The sequence below is a fragment of the Myodes glareolus genome, chromosome 3, assembly GCF_982192425.1.
Source record: "Myodes glareolus chromosome 3, mMyoGla1.1, whole genome shotgun sequence".
In the NCBI taxonomy this organism is placed as follows: domain Eukaryota; kingdom Metazoa; phylum Chordata; class Mammalia; order Rodentia; family Cricetidae; genus Myodes; species Myodes glareolus.
In genome coordinates this window covers 21,588,479-21,607,171 of record NC_142028.1, presented here as the reverse complement: position 1 = coordinate 21,607,171, position 18,693 = coordinate 21,588,479, and the positions used below count along the sequence as shown (strand labels likewise).

Sequence of the window (18,693 nt, the reverse complement as noted above, 5' to 3'; positions counted from 1 at the left end):
TGGGATGGGGAATATGGAAAGTCACAAGAGGGGAGGAAGGGGGAATTGGGGTTGGTGTGTAAAATGAAAAAAATATATATTTTTTTAAAAAAGTAAGTTAAAAATGAAATAGTTTAATGGAACAAATATAATATTGGCAATCCATAGTGGTCACCTCTCCCCTAGACTCTGATTCACAGGAGGAAATGCCATTAGCAATTTATTTGCTTAATTCCTCTTTAGCTCCTCCCACTCTGTCTACACCACACACTTCCTAAATTTTATTTAGAAACTCCGACTTTGCCTTCATTTTTAAGGCAACCACCCGTGAAATATATATAAATTTCTGTATGGTGTCATCGAGAGTAGATTTCATTTTAGTCGTAGATAGTTTGGGGTGGTGGAGACGAAACGAATGTTGTGTAACCAGGCAGAAATGAACTCTGTTTTGGGAACTCAGCTTAGTTCTAGTGCAACTTGCTGCTGACCCTTTGCTTCAAGGCCTGACCTGAGTCCTCTGGATAGTGATGGACACCTCACTTCAGACTGCTGCCATCGAGTGGGATCCCCTGCACCTCCTTAGGAAAGGCCTCAGGCGCCCACAAACAATTCAAAACAAGCAAGCAAACAAAAACAAAACAAAAAATTGCACAGACTTAGACATGTAGGAAAGAAGTGGTGCTTCTGGGGCCTTATGTTTCGAATCTGACTGGCAGAATAATTCAGCCCGGAAAACTGCACGTTAATGCAGAGAAAATCTTATCTTTCCTTCTTGGCCACTCTGATCTTTTTTTCTGTGTCTTCTTTTTCCCTTTCAGTATCTCCAATTTCCTACATGTTATAAACTCAAAGAACTTTTTGCTCTTAGTGCTTTACTTACTTTAAGGGGGCAATAATGATTTTTAACATTTAATCAGATCCATCCAAACAAGCTAAATGGGTTTTCTTTTCCTCTTGGGTTGCTCAGATAACCCTATGTATTATAACCTTCAAGTTATTATCAAATTATTCTAGAATGCAAATAGGCTCATCCAGGAAATTATGAAGCAAAACAAAAGCATTCTACTGTGAATAATCTCCATTTCATGCTCCTCTGTAGTAAAGGGAAAAACACAATATATACATTAAACTCTTGGCTTCTTCTCAAAGCATTTTGCCCAAAATAAGTCTAAATCTACACTCACTTATAGTTATTACCAGATGTGTTCATCACCCCCACCCCCCACCTCCAGTTCCTTATTTTAAAACTTACATTGCATCCACTGTATAATAAGGGTCACTGATAACCCCAGGCAAACGATGATGAGAACCATAGCAGCAGGGCACCACCATGGGGACAAAAGAAAAAGCAAACCTGCAGGGAAGGAGAACCAGAAAACTGAAAACAGCAAAGGCAGATTAGATCAACAAGCTGGGCTCCGGATCCTGCCTTTGCTCTGTGCTCTGCACGTCTTAGCCCCCTCCCAAACCACTCAGGACCTGCATCTGTGCAGGTGGAGCAGTGGATGGTTATGGAACTGAAGCAAATTACTCATGGACTGACACGGGAAAAAAATAACAGCTGGGGTTCTGTGGGGCATCCAACACCAAATACTTGATTCTAAAGCTTTAACGTCATCTGTTCTGTGTACAGTGCCCTTGGAAGAACTCTCAGTACAGCCTAACTCCATCTACGGTGCAGAAAGCCTGATCTTTACATACACATGGACACAGGTATTCCAAAGTAACATCTGATCTTTACACACACATGTGTATGGTTACTCTTAAGTAATATAGTTCAAACTGCTGTCAGATGTCAAGCAAAACATTTTAATCAGTCACCTGAGATTTCCTCAAGAAATGTTATGCCTGATATCATGCCATTCAATTGTCATTCTAATAAAAATTGCCTCTTGAAACTAGACTTATTAACCAAAGGAAACTAGGAACAAAGCCTTTGGTATGCACTTGACTGATAGCAATAGCTTGCCTTGTGCTTAGGTTAAGTGTGGCAAACCCCTTACATGAGGTAGAAAAATAAAACCGAGTGCTCAGTATGGTAGGGAATCATTTGATGTTTCCTCCATGAAGTGTAGCAAGTCAGTTAAAAGAGATGTTATTCCAGCTCGGATTCTGATAATGGTGGTGGCTGATGTGAAGTAAGTTCAGATATCTAGGCCTATTATCTCCAGAGAAAAAGTCACCTTGTTTATGAAAACGAGCCATGCAGCTCTGACTTAAGACATAACTCTGACATGAGAATGTACAGTTATGTGTACCAGTAATGAATAACCGCAGGCATTACAGACTTAAGAGAAAAACATCATAGACAATGTATTAGGCTTCCTCCCCTGTAAGATAAACAGAGCACTGATAATGTTCTCCTTTCTATGTAAAGAAGACACCAGAAGCTTCAGCCACTAGCTTGAGAGCGCACATGCAATAAAACTTAGAAGGTAGATTTTTGGGTTTTATGTTGTTCTTGCTTGAGACAATGTTTACTTTGTAGTCCACATTGTCTAAGAAGTCACTAAGTGGACTAGGATGGCCTCAGACTGGTGAACTTTTTTGCCTCAGCCTCCCTAGTGCAGTACCAGATCTGACTCCAAACACAGGCCGTTAATCTAATACCAGTAAGCCGCAAGGTATTTACCAAGATTTCAGTATAAATGTGGTAAATGTTCAAGTCAATCAAGGGTCAAATGTATTCACAGAGTTCTCATGTTTTAATAATCTCTGTGAGATTCTATAGATACTTTTTTTAAAGATAGGAATTGTGACTGGAGGAAACACAGCTTATCCTCTGCCTCAACGATGTCTGTCTCTGTACTTGTGGTGAGCTGGAGACAATAAAAAAGGGTAATAACTTTTACAAATGGTTATCTAATCCTGGCACCTGGCACCATGTAGCTGTGTGTAAGAACACCTTTATCTTTCACACACTCCAGAACTCACCCACCCACTGTTGTATACCCACAGCTCAAATGGAAACACCAATCCTGTGAGCCACCCATGTGAAAAGAAGACATGTGGTCCTTTTATCTACAAGATACCTTCACCCCATCTCAGCGGCAGGAATTTTTGTGGTCTAATTCACCTGACTTATGGATTTTAGTCAGAAAGCAACCCTTAGTCAATCAATAAAGAAACAAACAAATACTTCCTCACTGAATTCAGTGCCTAATGCATACAGTTCACAGTAGGTCACTAATCTAACCAGGGACCTTAAAGAATTTGTCATATTTACCGCAAAAGTCAGGCAAGCAATAGTTATTGCACAATAACGAATGAATGGTTGAACAAATCACTGACTGGCATTATCTCCTGAATCTACTATTAAACACTTGCAATTCTTCACAACAAGCTAGCTTAACTGCTGCTGGGTCTACTACTAACCCCCAGTACTGTCTTCACTCTGAGCTAGTTCAGCAACTCATATATTAAATCACACCATACTCACCATTACTCTACCCATGGAAAGATTGCAGTCTTGTTTACAGACATAGACTATCTTTCTTCCACTTCTTATGTTTCATAACCACACCAACCCCCACCTACACACACACACACACACACACACACACACACACACACTTACACACTTTCTCTGTGTAGTCCAAGCTGGCCTGCTTCTGCCTCCAGACTGCTGGGATTAAAGGGGTGCACCACCACTTCCCAGCCTCTTTTCTCTTAATTTTATAAAATAATAGGCATATTGTCTGTAGTTGTCTACATAATTGAGCTTATCAATTAAACTTAAGTGATTCAATTTACTATATTGGCCAAACATAAACTATAAGCTTTCAAATCAGTGATAGACAACCAAGTCTAATGTGTCCTCAGCCATACTGAATATACTGAATCGCTTTAGATAATTCATAAAGCATTTCAAATTTTTACAGTACTTTAACAACACATATAAAAGTCATCACTGTGTGCTGTGAATGAAAGCATTCCCTACAAGTTTTTCATGAACTGGATTCTGCAGATATGGGAATCTGTGGTACGATTTTGGCTCTACTTTATATGGTTCCACAAAGTGTAAGTGACTTCATTAATCCTGATTCTGGGTTCGCTCTCTGTAGGAGAAAATGTCGGCAGCACTCTTGAAGCCTTCAGGATAATGATTCAGAGAAGTCACTAATGTAAAGAGATAGCATGGATAACAGCTTACAGTGAAGATGTAGCGGAGGCAAGTTATTAGCTTGAGTTCTACTTGTTGTTCTTCTAAATAAGTGATATTAGCCTCTTGTATTTCCTGATATTCTAATGTTTTTGCTTCTTAAAGTCATTCTCCTGCACATTTAATTTGAATTCCTAAGCTAAGCTGGCATTCTGTCTCTGTAAGCACCCACCCATCCCTGGTACCTTTAGCCTTCTTATGACATGACTTCTGGTCAGGCTGCTCGTTCACAGACTTCATCTTGCCATCAAAAGTCATTTCCAAATTCATGCCAAAAATGAGAAGCTGAAGCAGTCCACGACCTCAACCAACTGTCAGGGAGTGAGCTTCTGGTGCAGTTTAAATAGCTGTTCTTATCTAGCAAGGGATGACTCAACCGTCGCAGGAGGAAGGGGAGACTTTGCTTCATATTGGAAAGTTGGCTAACACGAATTCTTAGGTTGTGTCTGTTGTGGGTGGGGAGAATGGTAATTCCAGTCCTGTTTCATGACCTTTTCCTAACAGACAGCAGGCAAAAATGCAGTGTCCACGACAATTATAGGAAAGACACTGTAGAGTTATCAGATAAGGGCTTGAAACTCAAAGAAGCACATGCTTCAAGCCAGGTTTGTAGAAAGGAATGTGACTTAATTTTCCACATTTATCTGTTTGCTGATTCACTCAAGCAGATTGTTGCTGTGTGCTACCTTTTTATAAGTAGTACATTTTACTTTTCATTGCTTTGATTGGAAATTAGAAATGTAATATAAATCATGGAAGATTCCCATTTCTAGCCATGATAAAGGACTCATTAGGGGCAGTCTTGACCACACTGACTCTGAACAACAGCATGAGACCTTTGGTACTAAATAGAGTAAGGTTTTGTATCTTCTCCTGAATCTGTCATCTTGGAAAAATACTTATATTTAATTTATATATTTGTTTGTGGTTTGAGGATAATGTATATTTTGATAGTATTTCAATAGCCTACTGTAGTGGCATAAGACTTTAGTTCCAGCACTTAGTGTGGGAGATACAGAGCCAAGTGGATTTACATGAGTCCAAGGCCAACCTGGTTTATAATTAATACTGAGTTCCAGGACAAAAAAGTCATTATAGTGAGTCTTGTCTTAAAAAAAAAAAGGAATTAAAATGTTTCAACAGGACCTTAAAAGATATTGTGAGAAATGTAGGTGGGACATAAAACTCTGAAATAATAGGTAAAACTACTATTAATCCTTATATCCAGGATAGTTATGTTGACCAGAATAGATTATGTTTTAGTCTGACCAATACTTCCTGGGATTTTAACCACTATAGCTGTCCATAGAAGGAATCTTCATTTGTTTTCCCATCATGAAATGATAGATCTCTTTGAAATAATTTATATTTTAACATGTGTGTGTTTGTGTGCACATTTGCTTGCATACATGCAGAACACAGGTGTCTATGGAGGTTAGAGGACAACACAGGTGTTGATAGGCCCTGGTCACCCACTGATTAAGAAAAGGTCTCTAATTTGCTGATGCATGCTCTAGGCTAGCTGATCTGAAAGATGTCATGGTCCTCTCCTATCTCTGTCCTCCATCTCACAGTAGGAGTATTGAGATTACAGACAGGGGAGTCTGTAATGGGCATTAACTGAGTTCTGGAGATCTTATCTTGAATCCAGTCCTTGTATGAGCCTTTGTAAAAAGGAATCCCTTACCTACTAAACACCTTTTCTGGAGTTTGTGTGTATACGATTCTATAGCAGCTAAATTTTGTTTTAAACCACTTAGAGAAAAAGTGGAGTGGGGAAAGGGAGAGATAAAAGAAGAATAGTTAAGGTGTCTAGGAAATTATACAGGAAAAACCACCAATCCTGACAGTGTATATGATTCTGTATCCTTTCTCCATGCCAAGCTTTTTGTTTTCCCTCTCCCTGCGAAGGATATCCAGAACAAGTTGAGAACGGCTTTTTTGCCGGTTAAAGTTTTCTTCTGTCACACAGTTCACAAAACAGCCGACAGAGCCAACACAACCTTATCCAAGATCTGCATTTGAAAAACAAAACAAAAATCAATGCCTCCCTTACCTACTCCTACCCCTGTTTCCTAGCTGAGGAGTGAATGCCAGGAATTGACTGTATCCCTCAATTTCCAAAGTGGCCTTTTCAGTTTCACTTTCACTAGGATTCAGTAGAATCTCAGGAAATTTCTTATAGTGATGAATTAATAAATCCTGAAATGGTAGTACAATGAGAAGGACGCTTTATAATTCCCACAGTGACTCATTTGTCTCAGACACTATCAATATCGAAGAATATAAACTCCGGAATGACTGATATTTTAGCTACTGTAGATGTACTGCTTAAGGTCGCGCTAAGTCCATTCACATTGTCATACAATTGTCACCACCCCCCACCTGCACAATGTTCCCATTTTTTCTCACTGAAAATGTTCAAATAGTTCCTGGGATGGTTCATTCTACTTCCTGCCTTGTCTGGATCACTTGATACCTAGACAAAATGTTTGGGAATAGAGGTTAATACTGTATACCTAGTTCCTCTAAATTCAAACATTTCTTTGTGGATGAAGGAAGGGTGAGATGGGAAGATTTTGTTCACATCTTGCCATGAAAAATCACACAATAGATAAATCAATCAATCAGTAGAGACAGATGGCCTATTTATATTTTGAAGGAGGTTCATTCAAAATATGAAGGCCGAAAGAACAGAAGCAACTATCCTCCTCCGTGTAATGAAACATTTTCTAACATATGACCTTTGGGCTTCAGTTTCAGCACCTGCTCCTTCTGGTCTTTGTCCTGGTCTTTGAACTGGAATTAGACCCTCCCTTGACTCTTCTGCATCCTCATTTTTCTGGGTAGCTCTGCAGGTTTTGACTAGGCAACCCCTAGAGTCACATGAGACAATCTCATCTCAGAAACTTCTGTCTTCATATCCACACATTCCATCAATTCTTCCTCTCTGAAACTTTCTATTGACCACTCCTTCTTCCTCCTTGAAATCAACCCTGTATTTTCTGTCCCTTGAATTTTGATACTGTACTTTGTGCCAGATTTCTAATTCCTGAACAAACTATCTGAGATTATGAATACGCAAGGAGGAAAGGTTTATATTGGCCTTTGGTTTCAGAAACATCATCAATTAATAGTCAATTATCTCCAATGGTTTTGAACCTGTGGTGAGGCAGAAAATCAGCATGAAAAGATGCTCAGCTTGTGGAGCTAGGAAAGTAGGCAGTCTCATTCAAGGACCTGTTCTAGAACCTCTCTTTGGTCCCACAATCTCCTAACTGTGGGCACAGACTGGCAACCAGTCCTTCAACACTTGAGCCTTTGGTGGACATTCAATCTCTATTACCTCATGTTAGTAGAAGAATCTGCCAGTTTTCTTTTAATGTTTGAGTTAGTTTGATGAAACTTGTGTCTTCAAGTTTCATCCATATTACAGCACAGCTTAGAATCCCCTTTCTTTATACTGTATTTTATCTTTTCACTGGTTGATGTGTTTATCTTGATCTCTCTCTCTCTCTCTTTCTCTCTCTCTCTCTCTCGTGTGTGTGTGTGTGTGTGTGTGTGTGTGTGTGTATGTGTCTGTTTGTCTGTCTGCCTGTCTGTCTGTCTATATGTCTTGTTCTTGATACAGGGTCTCACTATGTTGTCCTGGTTCAAACTCTCAGAGACCCTCTTGTCTCTGCCTCCCAAGTGCTAGAATTAAGGTGATACCACACCACCACACTCGGTCTTTTCCCTTGATCCCAAACATCTGCAGAGATAAGTTTCCAAGAAACTGTAAAGACTTAAACGAATACAGGATGCTCCATGACCCCTACCTCCTGGTGTCACAGCTTCCCTTTGAGCATGTATTCTCAGAGCTCTAACTTAAAATGTAGCAAAGGTCAAAGAATGCAGGTGGTCATGCACAAGGAATTACTCCAGGCGCATGATGAGTGTACTGAAACCTCTCTTCCCCTGTGTCTGTCTCCACACTCATTATTAGAACGTAAAGAAATGTTTCTTAGTTGCCTAAAGTTCTTTGTCCATAAGAGAGATCCTGTGAGACTGCACTCTCACGTCTATTGTCCTTGTTGAGGTCTAGTTTAGGCACTGTGTTTACAAGGTTCCATGAGCTGATGAGCTCCCTCATTGATTATCCAACACCAAGTGGTCAGTCCTAAAATCGGTCAGCCATGTTCATCCAAGTAATACTAAATGGAATGAGCAGGAAATTATATAATTATATTTCAACTAAGTTTTTTTTAAAGTATGATTTCACTAATTCCATAGCCACTAAGAAATACATTCTGCCTAAGAGAGCTTGCAAGTGGGCCCTCTGCTATGACAGCCTTCCGACAAGAATGCTGTTAACCAGACACCTTGATGTCAGCCTTTTAGAATCCCAAGCATAGGCTCAGCTAAACTGTATACAGACTTCTTGCCCTGCTGGGCACGCTACTCATACTGTGTGTGTGTGTGTGTGTTGTCTTATACTGTTGCTCACACGATTTGTAGTAATGAGCTTCATGACATCTTAATCAGACATCCTTTGATAAACTGAATTTTTCTGTCTTGTTTAACTTCCCTAAGTTTAGGCACAAATCTCTGAGCCTGATCACCAACACTGCACTAAGGGGAAGTGGTGGCACGTGCTTGTAGTCCCAGCACTGGGAAGGTAAAGACAAGATCAGAAGCCAAGGTCACCCTTAGCTACAGAAAAAGTTTGAGGTCAGACATGAACCTCTTTCTCAAGGGTGGAAACACTTTCTGTGTAATCCTGTCACTAATTTTCAATGCCTCTGAGGTTAGAATTCAATATCTAGGCTGTGATCTTGGTTCCTAAAGCAGAGACATTTCCTAGTGAGACACCCAGGAGTTTTAGAATGAAACTGACTCCTGCCTCCTTCTCTAGTCTTGAAATCATGTGTGCAGCTTGATGTTAGTGTCTCTAAGTACCCACAGTCCTGGCCGCTGTTTAATTGAGGCATAGAAAGAAAGGAGAGCATGGAGTGTGCACCTGACAGCCAAGGTCAAAGGAGAATAATCAAAGGAACCACAAGTTAGCAATGATTTGGCTACACTTGTTAGAGTGGTTGTATAACAATTCCCTGAAGCACAGGTGAAGAGGTCTGTGTATGGGTACCTGCCACTGGCCCTGGTCCCAGCTCTTTATAACATGAGTATAAGGTAATGATTCACAAGCTTAATGGGATGGGGTAATGTAGGCTGGTAATAAGAATATTTCCATCTTCCCTAGCTCCCTGTCCACCCCCATCCTTATGCCATGGAGACCTTCAGTTTTCTTCTCTGACTGGTCTTTCCGTTACCATTGTTTCCCACTTAAAGGATGTAATTCTAATGTGTCACAGGGCATGACACATTAAAATAAATTAATTAAGTTTTATCTCCTTGGGGGATAAGAAAAAAAAATGGTACCAGTAATTCTGAACAAGAAAAACAAGGCAGTCATTAACAGAAGTCTGTTTTGTTCAGGCCTGTTAAGAAGCTTGGGGGCAAGAGAGATGATTACAATCATGTGGTCAGAGATTGGGACAGGGAGAAAGTCAAAGTAATTGGGAAACCTGTTTACGCAGGTGAAGGCTGGTATGGGTAGACATAATGGTGGAGTTAACCATGGGAACTGTTTAAGGAAAGGAATAGTGCAATCTAGAGAGGGCTGGTAGAAAAATGGGATAGGCATGGTGGACATTAATGATCCAGCATACTGGAAGGAACCATCACATATAAAACAGAGCTAAATTAAAACACCTTAGCTAATATCAAATGCTTGCTACCAGAACTGTGGTATGCATCATAAACATTCATTTTTTAGTTTATCTTTATGAGTATTTTGCCTTTGTGTATATATACTCACTACATACCTGCCTGGTTCCCAAGAAGGAAAGAAAGTGTCAGAGCCTTTTGGAACTGGAACCACTGAAGCTCACGAGTTACTATGTGGGTGCTGAGAATTAAATTACCTTTTGTATCAAATCAAACTGAGTTGATAGAGAATGGAAGACCTTGTCCATATCCAACAGCTAACAAGAGGTTAAACAAGCAGCTGCCTCAAGCCCCTGAGCTATGCTTTTAGCCATGGTTGTTTATGCCTTTTCCCAGAAGAAGAGGAAAAGGGAGGAGTCCGTGGGGTTTCCCACTACATGGTGTTTGAACAGAAATATTCTACGCAAGAGGCTTCCTTGTCCCTGATTGTCCTTTCTCTATTAAACAAAAGCAAATGCAAGTCTAATGAACATCCATTGTGCTCCCTACTGTATGACTAGGAGCAGTAGGGCCAGGTCTAGTAAAAGGTTGTAACTAATGCCTCACTCTCCAGTCCCTACAAAAGTCCTTCCATCTCACAGAAATTTCTGTGGAAATCTGGAAAACACTTTTCACTCAATAGCCAATGTTTTAAAAATAGACAAATAGACTTGGGTAGACCAACTTTGTACCAGGGAGTTACCTCGCTGTTTGCTTTCCTTGGCTGTGAAAAGGAAACTGTTTCAATTCTACATTCCTGAATCAGGTCGTCACAGTGTGGTCATAGGGTTTGTGAGGCCCTGAGTGTGAAGGGGCCCACCCCGCAGCCTCCCCTCGTCAGGATGCCACCCTGCAACCTCCCCTTATTAATTAGAAAACAGTTGAGATGTGGTTTTGTTCAGTCTTTTGAAATGAACATGTCCCTGTAAATAACTCTTAATGTTCGTACTTAGCACTTCGCACTGCTTAAGAATTCCTGCTTAACTGTCAGGCATTCGCGTGATAGTCACTGTTTCCATATGAGAATTTTCTTTAGAACCATTTTCTATCTTTTCCTTTGTGGTGCACTTATTTTTAAATATGACTTTAAGCTTAATTTTATTGTGGATAATATGGTTTTTTTCAGATAGAGGTCTTACTGTTTCCTAGGAAAGCCTCATTTTACTGAACTTGAATCAAATGATCCACTTGCGTCAGCTTACTGAGTAGATGAAGCCACAGCTGGACATATTGTGCCTAGTTCTCAAGTGGCAACATCACAGTTCTGCTTTGCGAGGGGTGGGTATCACGAAAGACAGAAACCGAGGGGGTTTTCTTGGCAATCAGTTTTATAAGCGATGCCTGTGTGTCCTGTTGGTTTCAATGGGGCTGAAACTGATGTAGAGTGGGGACAGAGAAGATTGATAGCCCTGGAGAGTCTAGTTTTTAAATCCATTTCCGACTCTAAAGATCGGGTGGCTTTCTGGCTCATTTGGAATCCCTCAGTCCTGCTGAGTGGTTGCAATAAATGACCCATAACTAGCAGGGTTGATGATCAACATGGTGAGGGAGTTTTCAAGGATCAAGAAAGGGGATGCCAATCACACGGAGAGGGGGCGGAGGGAGATTGGCAGCGTGACTTTCAGACTTTAGCCGTCATCCAGGAGCCGAGACTGTAACCAGTTCCCTGATGAACACAAGAACGCATCTGGTCACTCGCAATCTGCCTTTGGCCCATTGCAAATCTAAGTTTCTCATTATGGACTGGAAAAAAGTCTAATTCAGAGGACAAATGGGTCCTCCAATGCCTTTCCATTAGGGGCAGAGGAAGATTAAATGCATAGGAAGGCTTGATAACCAAAAGGAAAGGTGGAAGATACAAATGGGGAGACCGTGTGAAGTAAAATAGAGAAAGCAAAGGCAACTACAAGAGAAAAGGAGAAAGAAATCCTGGAATTTGAAGGCCAGGGGAATAGAGGGAGAGGGGTATTGATTTATTGCTGAGAAAAGTCCTCTCTTTAGGAATTCCGGACCACGAAGATCCACATGGCACTGAGCATGGATAGGATACAGCAGTTGCACCTAGCATGACGCTTCTGGACCAGGTGTTCAGCCTAATGGCCGTCTGCGCCCGAGTGGTGATGACCTCTATCCTGGTTTACTTCATCCAGGTGAGTTCAGCTGTGAAAAGGTGAGAAGAACCTTTCTTTTGCTTATTTTTTTTCAAGTTATACTGATTCTGGGAGGAGATGGATGGGATAATAAACAGATGTAATGAGGAAAGAGTATCACACATTGGTCACTTAGTACTGAGGAGTCTCAAAGGCGTGTGTGTGTGTGTGTGTGTGTGTGTGTGTGTGTGTGTGTGTGAGAGAGAGAGAGAGAGAGAGAGAGAGAGAGAGAGAGAGAGAGAGAGAATGAATAGTGCCCATGGAAAGAGTGAAAAAAGTTAGAACAGTAATCAGAGACAGTACATGCTGCTACATCCTGCTTTAACAGGGCTGGTAAGATTCAAACTCAGGTCCTCTTGCTTGAACATCAAGCTCTTACCCATTGAACCATCTCATTAGCCCCAGAGGACACTTTAATACTATTTTAATATTTTAAACACTTTATTTTACCCCCATGGTGAAAGAGAAGCCCGTGAGGCATCCATTCGCTGAGAAAAGGCTAGATAGATGGAGTTTCTGGGCAAATACCAGGGCCAAGTTCACAAAGTAGGAAGTCTAGCAAGAACAGAAACAGTGCAGAAACTAAGCTGGATCACATTCCTATGCAGGAAGCAGCCTGTCTGCTTGACTTCCCACACAACTTAACTGATATATGAAAGTACATTTTTTTCTTGTATGTTCTCTTGGCTTCCTCTTTTTCTTCTCATCTTTCCCCTTCTTTCTTTGTAACATCTTGTCCCTCTATTGTTCTTCTTGTGTGATGAGTTACTGATATATTAAAGACTATACCCATGTTTCAACTGGGCAAGGACAAGGAAGACAATCATAATGACCCAGGGGAATGAGTCAGGAGATTTCTAGGGTGACAAACTGAAATAGAGGGCTGTCCATCATTCCCAAAGGTAGTGATGCTCAGCCACTATCCAAACCACATATAAGATCCCTGCCCTCTTAAGGCACTTGTGCCTTGTGAGAAGTAGCCGTAGGCAAATGAATGAACAATGTCACAGACTATTGCAGACCAACCCTATGGCAATGTCCTTGTCTTTGCAACTAGGTCTGAGAGAACACAGGCCTAAGAGATGATTGTCAGGCTGCTGAAGGCTGCAGATGTGACCATTTTCCTGTCTGTGATTATTTCCTTCCCACAGCTTTCTGGAGCCAGATGTGAGGAGAATTGTGTCAACGCTGAACAGTAAGTGTCTGAGAGTTCAAGCTAGGAGCAAGGAAAGACAGACAAAGCATCAACACCCAAACATAGGCAAAAAACGTCAGTACATAGCTCCGACTTCCCCTTCTACTTAAGTGGGCACCACCCACCCGCACAGACGTGTATGTCATCTGAAGTGCTCAGAATATCCCGGTCAATAGCACTTTTTTGTGAGACAGTCTTCCCATCAGCGTAGCATAAGTAGTTTAAATACACGTAGTCACAGAGACCTGCAAATGGCTTCCTTAACTGTGCTTTCCAGTGATTCATCAGGGCAGACTGGGTTCAACGACCAGTCACTGGCTTATCTCAGGTTGATTCCCATAGTAGCAGATCCACTTCAAATCCTTAGCTTCAAATGAGGCCAAACATAACAATCCTGCTCATGCTAAGGAAAACACCCATTTGCTGTAGAACCATTTCCCTGAAGCCAACTCTCTCAGTCGTGAGGGGTATGAAGCATCAGGATCACCGTAATTGCTTGACATGTGTGTATTTGTTATTGGCTATGAGATATTTGAGGATTTGAACATCTGCCACTCTGTGGAGTCTAACGTAGAAGTGAAAGGTTTGAACAAATATTGAGTGTGAGGAGCAAGATGATACACTATTCCAGGGGAAACACAAGCTGCATTTTCTATGGAACTGTGGCCAAAGATGGAATGCAAGAATAGATATCAATACACATTTAGTAGAAAGTGTTTCTTTAAATTATTATTTTAATGACAAAACTGGTACATCTTTAAAGATACACATGTTCCTTCTCTCTGCCACTGACTCTCAATTTTAGTCTCTCCCACACAGTCCTCTTTGCCATCCCTACAGAGAAAGTGTACAACAACCCAAGCTAGTTAGTTCTCCTTGTGTGAATCTGGCCTCTCCCTTGTCTCCCTTCCTGTTTTGTCTCAGTGCATGTGCCCATCTGATCTTAGATGTGAAAGGGTAGGCCCTTCATAGGGGTAGGATGTTGCAAGAACTTGTGAAATATAAATTACAAATGTGAGTTCATGCCTTCAACTGACATTTTCCTGGTGTGTACATTTCATTGGCCACACGTTCATATAAATTTAATGTTCCTGTCTGTTTTCCAAGTCACTCCTTAAAATTGTGTATGCCAAATTCTTTCTTGACAGTTTCCAGCAGAGCTGCTCACAGTAGCCATGTGAACATTTTCTTTTCCCTTTCCTTTATGTAAGATTAGAAAGAACTAGGTTTCATCATGCCATTTTTTCAAACAAAATTTGTTATAATTTTTTCTCTTCTCTTCTTTTCCTTTCTCAGACTCCTTAATTCTTTTCATAGCCACTCTTTTTAATGCAGTATTTAGGAACCAGAAAATTATTTGCACAGCAATGCCACTTTTTTTTATACAAAACTCTATTCAACAAGTTACATTGGACTTTTAAAAAAGTTTGTCTTAGCTGAACATGGTGGCACATACTTTTAATTCCAGCACTGGGGAGGGAAAGACAGGAGAATCTCTGTGAGTTTCAGATCAGTCTGATCCACAAAGTGAGTTTCAGGTCACCCAAAGCTACAAAGTGAATCATTCAGAAGAAGAAGAGGAAGAAGAAGAAGAAGAAGAAGAAGAAGAAGAAGAAGAAGAAGAAGAAGAAGAAGAAGAAGAAGAAGAAGAAGAAGAAGAAGAAGAAGAAGAAGAAGAAGAAGAGGAAGAAGAGGAGGAGGAGGAGGAGGAGGAAGAGGAAGAGGAAGAAGAAGAAGAAACTTGTCTTGATGTTTTTGTTTATCACATAGTATTAAATGTAAAAACATGATTATTTCAGCTCATACTGTTGATTTTTAATATAATAAACTTTATTCTTTCTCCACAGGTGCTTGTCTACTGACTGGGTGCATCTCTGGTACATATGGTAAGTATGAGCTATATAATAGTTTCAAAGAGACTTCCTTTTTCAGGTGCATTACTTTTATAAGCTAACTTCAGGGTTTTTTATATGCTAACTATCAGTACAAATAAAAGTGTAGCTGTATTTCACAGTAAAGTTTTCTTAGTTCATCTCTAACCTATATGACAACACACCATGGTTTCCTATTTCAATATACTCTCTTCATCAACATGGAGGGGTTATAGTGTCTTTCCACCAGCATGCGTTTAAGAAGTACTTTTGCACAGTGAAGTGAGAAGCAGCTACTTCAAACTATCTTCAGTACTGTTTGACCTCATGACTCATAGTTTTGCTGAAAAATTAATGACTGATATATGCAAAATAAAATCCGAAGATTGAAGCTATATAAAAGATGAATAGTGATCAAGATCATACATTAAGGGGTAGTTTTGTCAGAGCAAGGAAAGAAGCTCATCATGGCTTGGGCTTAACAGGTGGGCTCTTCCAGGTTTCTGGTGGTAGTTGGTGCGTTGCTTCTCCTGTGTGGCCTGACTTCAGTATGCTTCCGCTGCTGTCTAAGCCGTCCGGAAAATGGGGAAGATGGGGTTCCACCACCCTATGAAGTGACCGTCATTGCTTTTGACCATGACAGCACTCTCCAGAGTACCATCACATGTGAGTGCACTCAACTTAGATCACCAAATAGGGGACTCATTTTATTGTTCCCTCCCTTCCTCTCTCTCTTCGTTCCTTCCTTCCTTCCTTTCTTTTTTCTTTCTTTCTTTCTTTCTTCTCTTTCTCTTCTCTCCTCTCCTCTCTTCTTCCCTCCCTCCCTTCCTCTCCCTCTATTCTTTCCTTCCTTCCTTCCTTCCTTCCTTCCTTCCTTCCTTCCTTCCTTCCTTCCTTCCCTCCTTTCTTCCTTCCTTTCTTTCCAAGTAGAGTCTCATTTAACCAAGACTGACTTCTGATCCTCCTACTTTCCCCTTCTCCTCAGGAATGTTGGCATTTAAGTGTGTACCATCACCTATCTGCATTTTCTTTCTTTGCTCTTCTTATATTTTTGTGATGCTGGAAGTAGAACCCAGGATTACACACAGACTGGAAAAGTATGTTACTTATGCGAACTCCCAGACTCTTAGTTTGTTTTTATTTCAAGAAATTTTACTGGTGAATTGACCAGGTTATCCTTGAATTCAACTGTAAGTCAGGCAGGTCTTAAGTATATAATCCTCCTGACTCGGCCTCTCAAACAGTTGTGATTACAGACCTGCATTACTTGGTCTGTTCTTTATGAAATTATTCTTCCCTGAAAGTAAAGAGCAAAGTCAAGATAGAATGACAGAGGATAAGATACTGTGGCACTTATCATAAGAGCAACAAAATCTGTGACTAAAAAATGACAAATATGGCAGAAATAAGTATTTGAAAGAGGTTTTTGTGCCCTGTGGTCATGGTTCATATCTTTAATTACAGCACTTGGGAGACAGAGATAGGTGGATCTCTGAGTTCTAGATCAACCTGGTCTACAGAACTAGTTCCAGGATAGCCAAGCCAAGAAGCAAGAAGCTCTGTCAAAAAAAGAAAGAAAGAAAGAAAGAAAGAAAGAAAGAAAGAAAGAAAGAAAGGAAAAAGAAAAAGAAAAAAAGGAAAAGAAAAAAATTGAGATTCTAATATTGGGAGGCAAGTACAAAGGGATCTAAATCTGAAGGTGTAGCTGGGTGGAACTCAAAAGAATAGTGCTGCCTAGTTTGTGTGAGGATATGGCCTTGCTTCCTAGCATAGCAAAAACCTGAAAAAGGGATGAATGATAAAAATGCAACTCAGATTATTCAGCTAGTGGGAAAGCAGGATCTCCTGCAGGGTATAAAGTTAGTCATAAAGAATCTTTGAAGTATTTTTGTAAACTTCGTCCAAAGTTGTGACAATGAGTTTGGAAATAGGCTAAAGACAAAGAAAAGTTGGATCTGATGTAAATCCCTCATGTCTAAAGACATTACCTTTGTACTTCATCATCTCTATATAGATTGTCTTCTTCCCTCACAGCACTTCAGTCTGTGTTTGGCCCTGCAGCTCGGAGAATACTGGCCGTGACTCATGCACACAGCTCCTTGGGTCAGCTGCCTTCCTCCCTTGACACACTCCCAGGCTATGAGGAAGCTCTTGGCATGAGCCGCTTCACAGTGGCAAGGTGTGGGCCAAAAGCTCCTGACTTACCCTCGGTGCCAGAGGAAAAGCAGCCGCCTCCCGCAGGAAAGGACTCTCTTCAGCTGAAACCTTCATCACACTGATGGGCACCTTGATGGTATTCCTAATATCTAAGACATCCTAGAGTTGAGAAAGATCCCATCCCCAGATATATAGAATGCCTTCTCTTGTACCACCCAGAAAGATTCAGGATACCATCTAGACATTGTTCTGTCCACAAATAGGTTCCCACTCTTTATTTACAACAATATGTTTTTTGAGACACAATTTTCTAATTTTAATTCTAACTCCTTATCCAATGGTCAAAGTTTGCAATTTACCTCTAGTTATGTAGATTACTACCAAAACAGGGGAACATTAAGGTGTCTTGAAATCCTTCAACTATGGCATTCATGTACAGTTCCTTTAACCAAATGATACTGAAAATTGCTCTTCTCTCTGCTTGACTGCAGTAACGTTGAAGGGAAACACAATGCAGGCACAGTCATTGATATCAGTGCACCAAACACATGCATCTTTCCTTCTAGGGAATGACCACCATTATACTGAACAACAATGGTCACCTGGACTTTGTAGATTGCAGGGATGGGAGTGCTAATAAGAGGAGAGACTATAGTATAGCTTGTGCCACATGTCAAAACCTTTCTATCACTTTGGTCCTGTACACAAGTGTGACATACGGTGTAGAGAACAGAAATGGTCCTAGAAACTCTTCAGAGTCTTGTCCTGCAAACATATGCACACATTCACACACACACACACACACACACACACACACACACACAGAGGGGGGGGGCTTGTACTTCCTTTTAGACTCAAAAAAAAAAGGCATTGCTTTGCTTCTTTACTTCCTGTTCTAGGATTTAAGTCTAGAGTGACTCCTACTGGGCCTTACTGCCATCTAGTGGAGCTATAGCTGAGAATGCATTTCCTCCATTGAATTCCTCTCCACCTCTCCAGTGTTCAAAGTACTTAAATGCCACCCTAAGCCTGGAATCTTCCATGGTACCACCCTGATGAGTGAGTAGTGCCAATCTATGTTGGCCACATACTTCCTTCTAAAATACTGTCATCACAGTCAAAAAAGTGAGATGTACCCTGGCAAAAACTACCTAGGAAAGTTACTGAAATCTTGGAAGAGGGATTTTCTCATCTATAAATTAGACATCATTGTGCACAACCAAGAACACAAATACCCAAAGCATGATTTGTAACGTATGTGCGCGTTAGTTACTTCTTACTGTTCTCCCTGTTGTCCTTTGCACTTCAGCAGCCTGCGTTGACTCCACTGAGCATTGTGTTCTGGTTTGTCCTTTTGCCTGTCTGCTATGTTATTGTAAAGCCATACCTAAAGTGATTTTATTTTATCAATAAACATGTCTTGATTGAGATAAA

General features: G+C 40.7%; 2 protein-coding genes across 7 annotated transcripts in view; one reads left to right on the top strand and one right to left on the bottom strand.

Moving 5' to 3' along the window:
- The window catches only part of Olr1 (oxidized low density lipoprotein receptor 1), a 15,691-nt gene extending 11,217 nt beyond the window's left edge, over positions 1 to 4,474 (bottom strand). For both annotated transcript variants that reach the window (XM_087904089.1, XM_087904090.1), the window contains exons 1-2: positions 4,327 to 4,474; positions 1,232 to 1,333 (exon numbers count right to left, since the gene is read on the bottom strand). In XM_087904089.1, the coding sequence (XP_087760215.1) occupies positions 1,232 to 1,333; positions 4,327 to 4,411 (187 nt within the window). In that variant the 5' untranslated portion in view covers positions 4,412 to 4,474. The remainder of the gene's footprint in view (positions 1 to 1,231; positions 1,334 to 4,326) is intronic.
- The window catches only part of Tmem52b (transmembrane protein 52B), a 20,583-nt gene extending 1,890 nt beyond the window's left edge, over positions 1 to 18,693 (top strand). Inside the window, exons 2-7 of one of the 5 annotated variants that reach the window (XM_087904092.1) lie at positions 1,613 to 1,692; positions 11,888 to 12,036; positions 13,188 to 13,231; positions 15,079 to 15,117; positions 15,602 to 15,768; positions 17,137 to 18,693. In XM_087904092.1, coding sequence (XP_087760218.1) covers positions 11,953 to 12,036; positions 13,188 to 13,231; positions 15,079 to 15,117; positions 15,602 to 15,768; positions 17,137 to 17,381 — 579 coding nt within the window. In that variant the 5' untranslated portion in view covers positions 1,613 to 1,692; positions 11,888 to 11,952 and the 3' untranslated portion in view covers positions 17,382 to 18,693. Of the gene's footprint in view, positions 1 to 1,612; positions 1,693 to 11,054; positions 11,165 to 11,477; positions 12,037 to 13,093; positions 13,232 to 15,078; positions 15,118 to 15,601; positions 15,769 to 17,136 lie in introns of those variants that run through there. The other 4 variants (XM_087904093.1, XM_087904091.1, XM_048432333.3 and 1 more) reach the window with 4 other exon arrangements.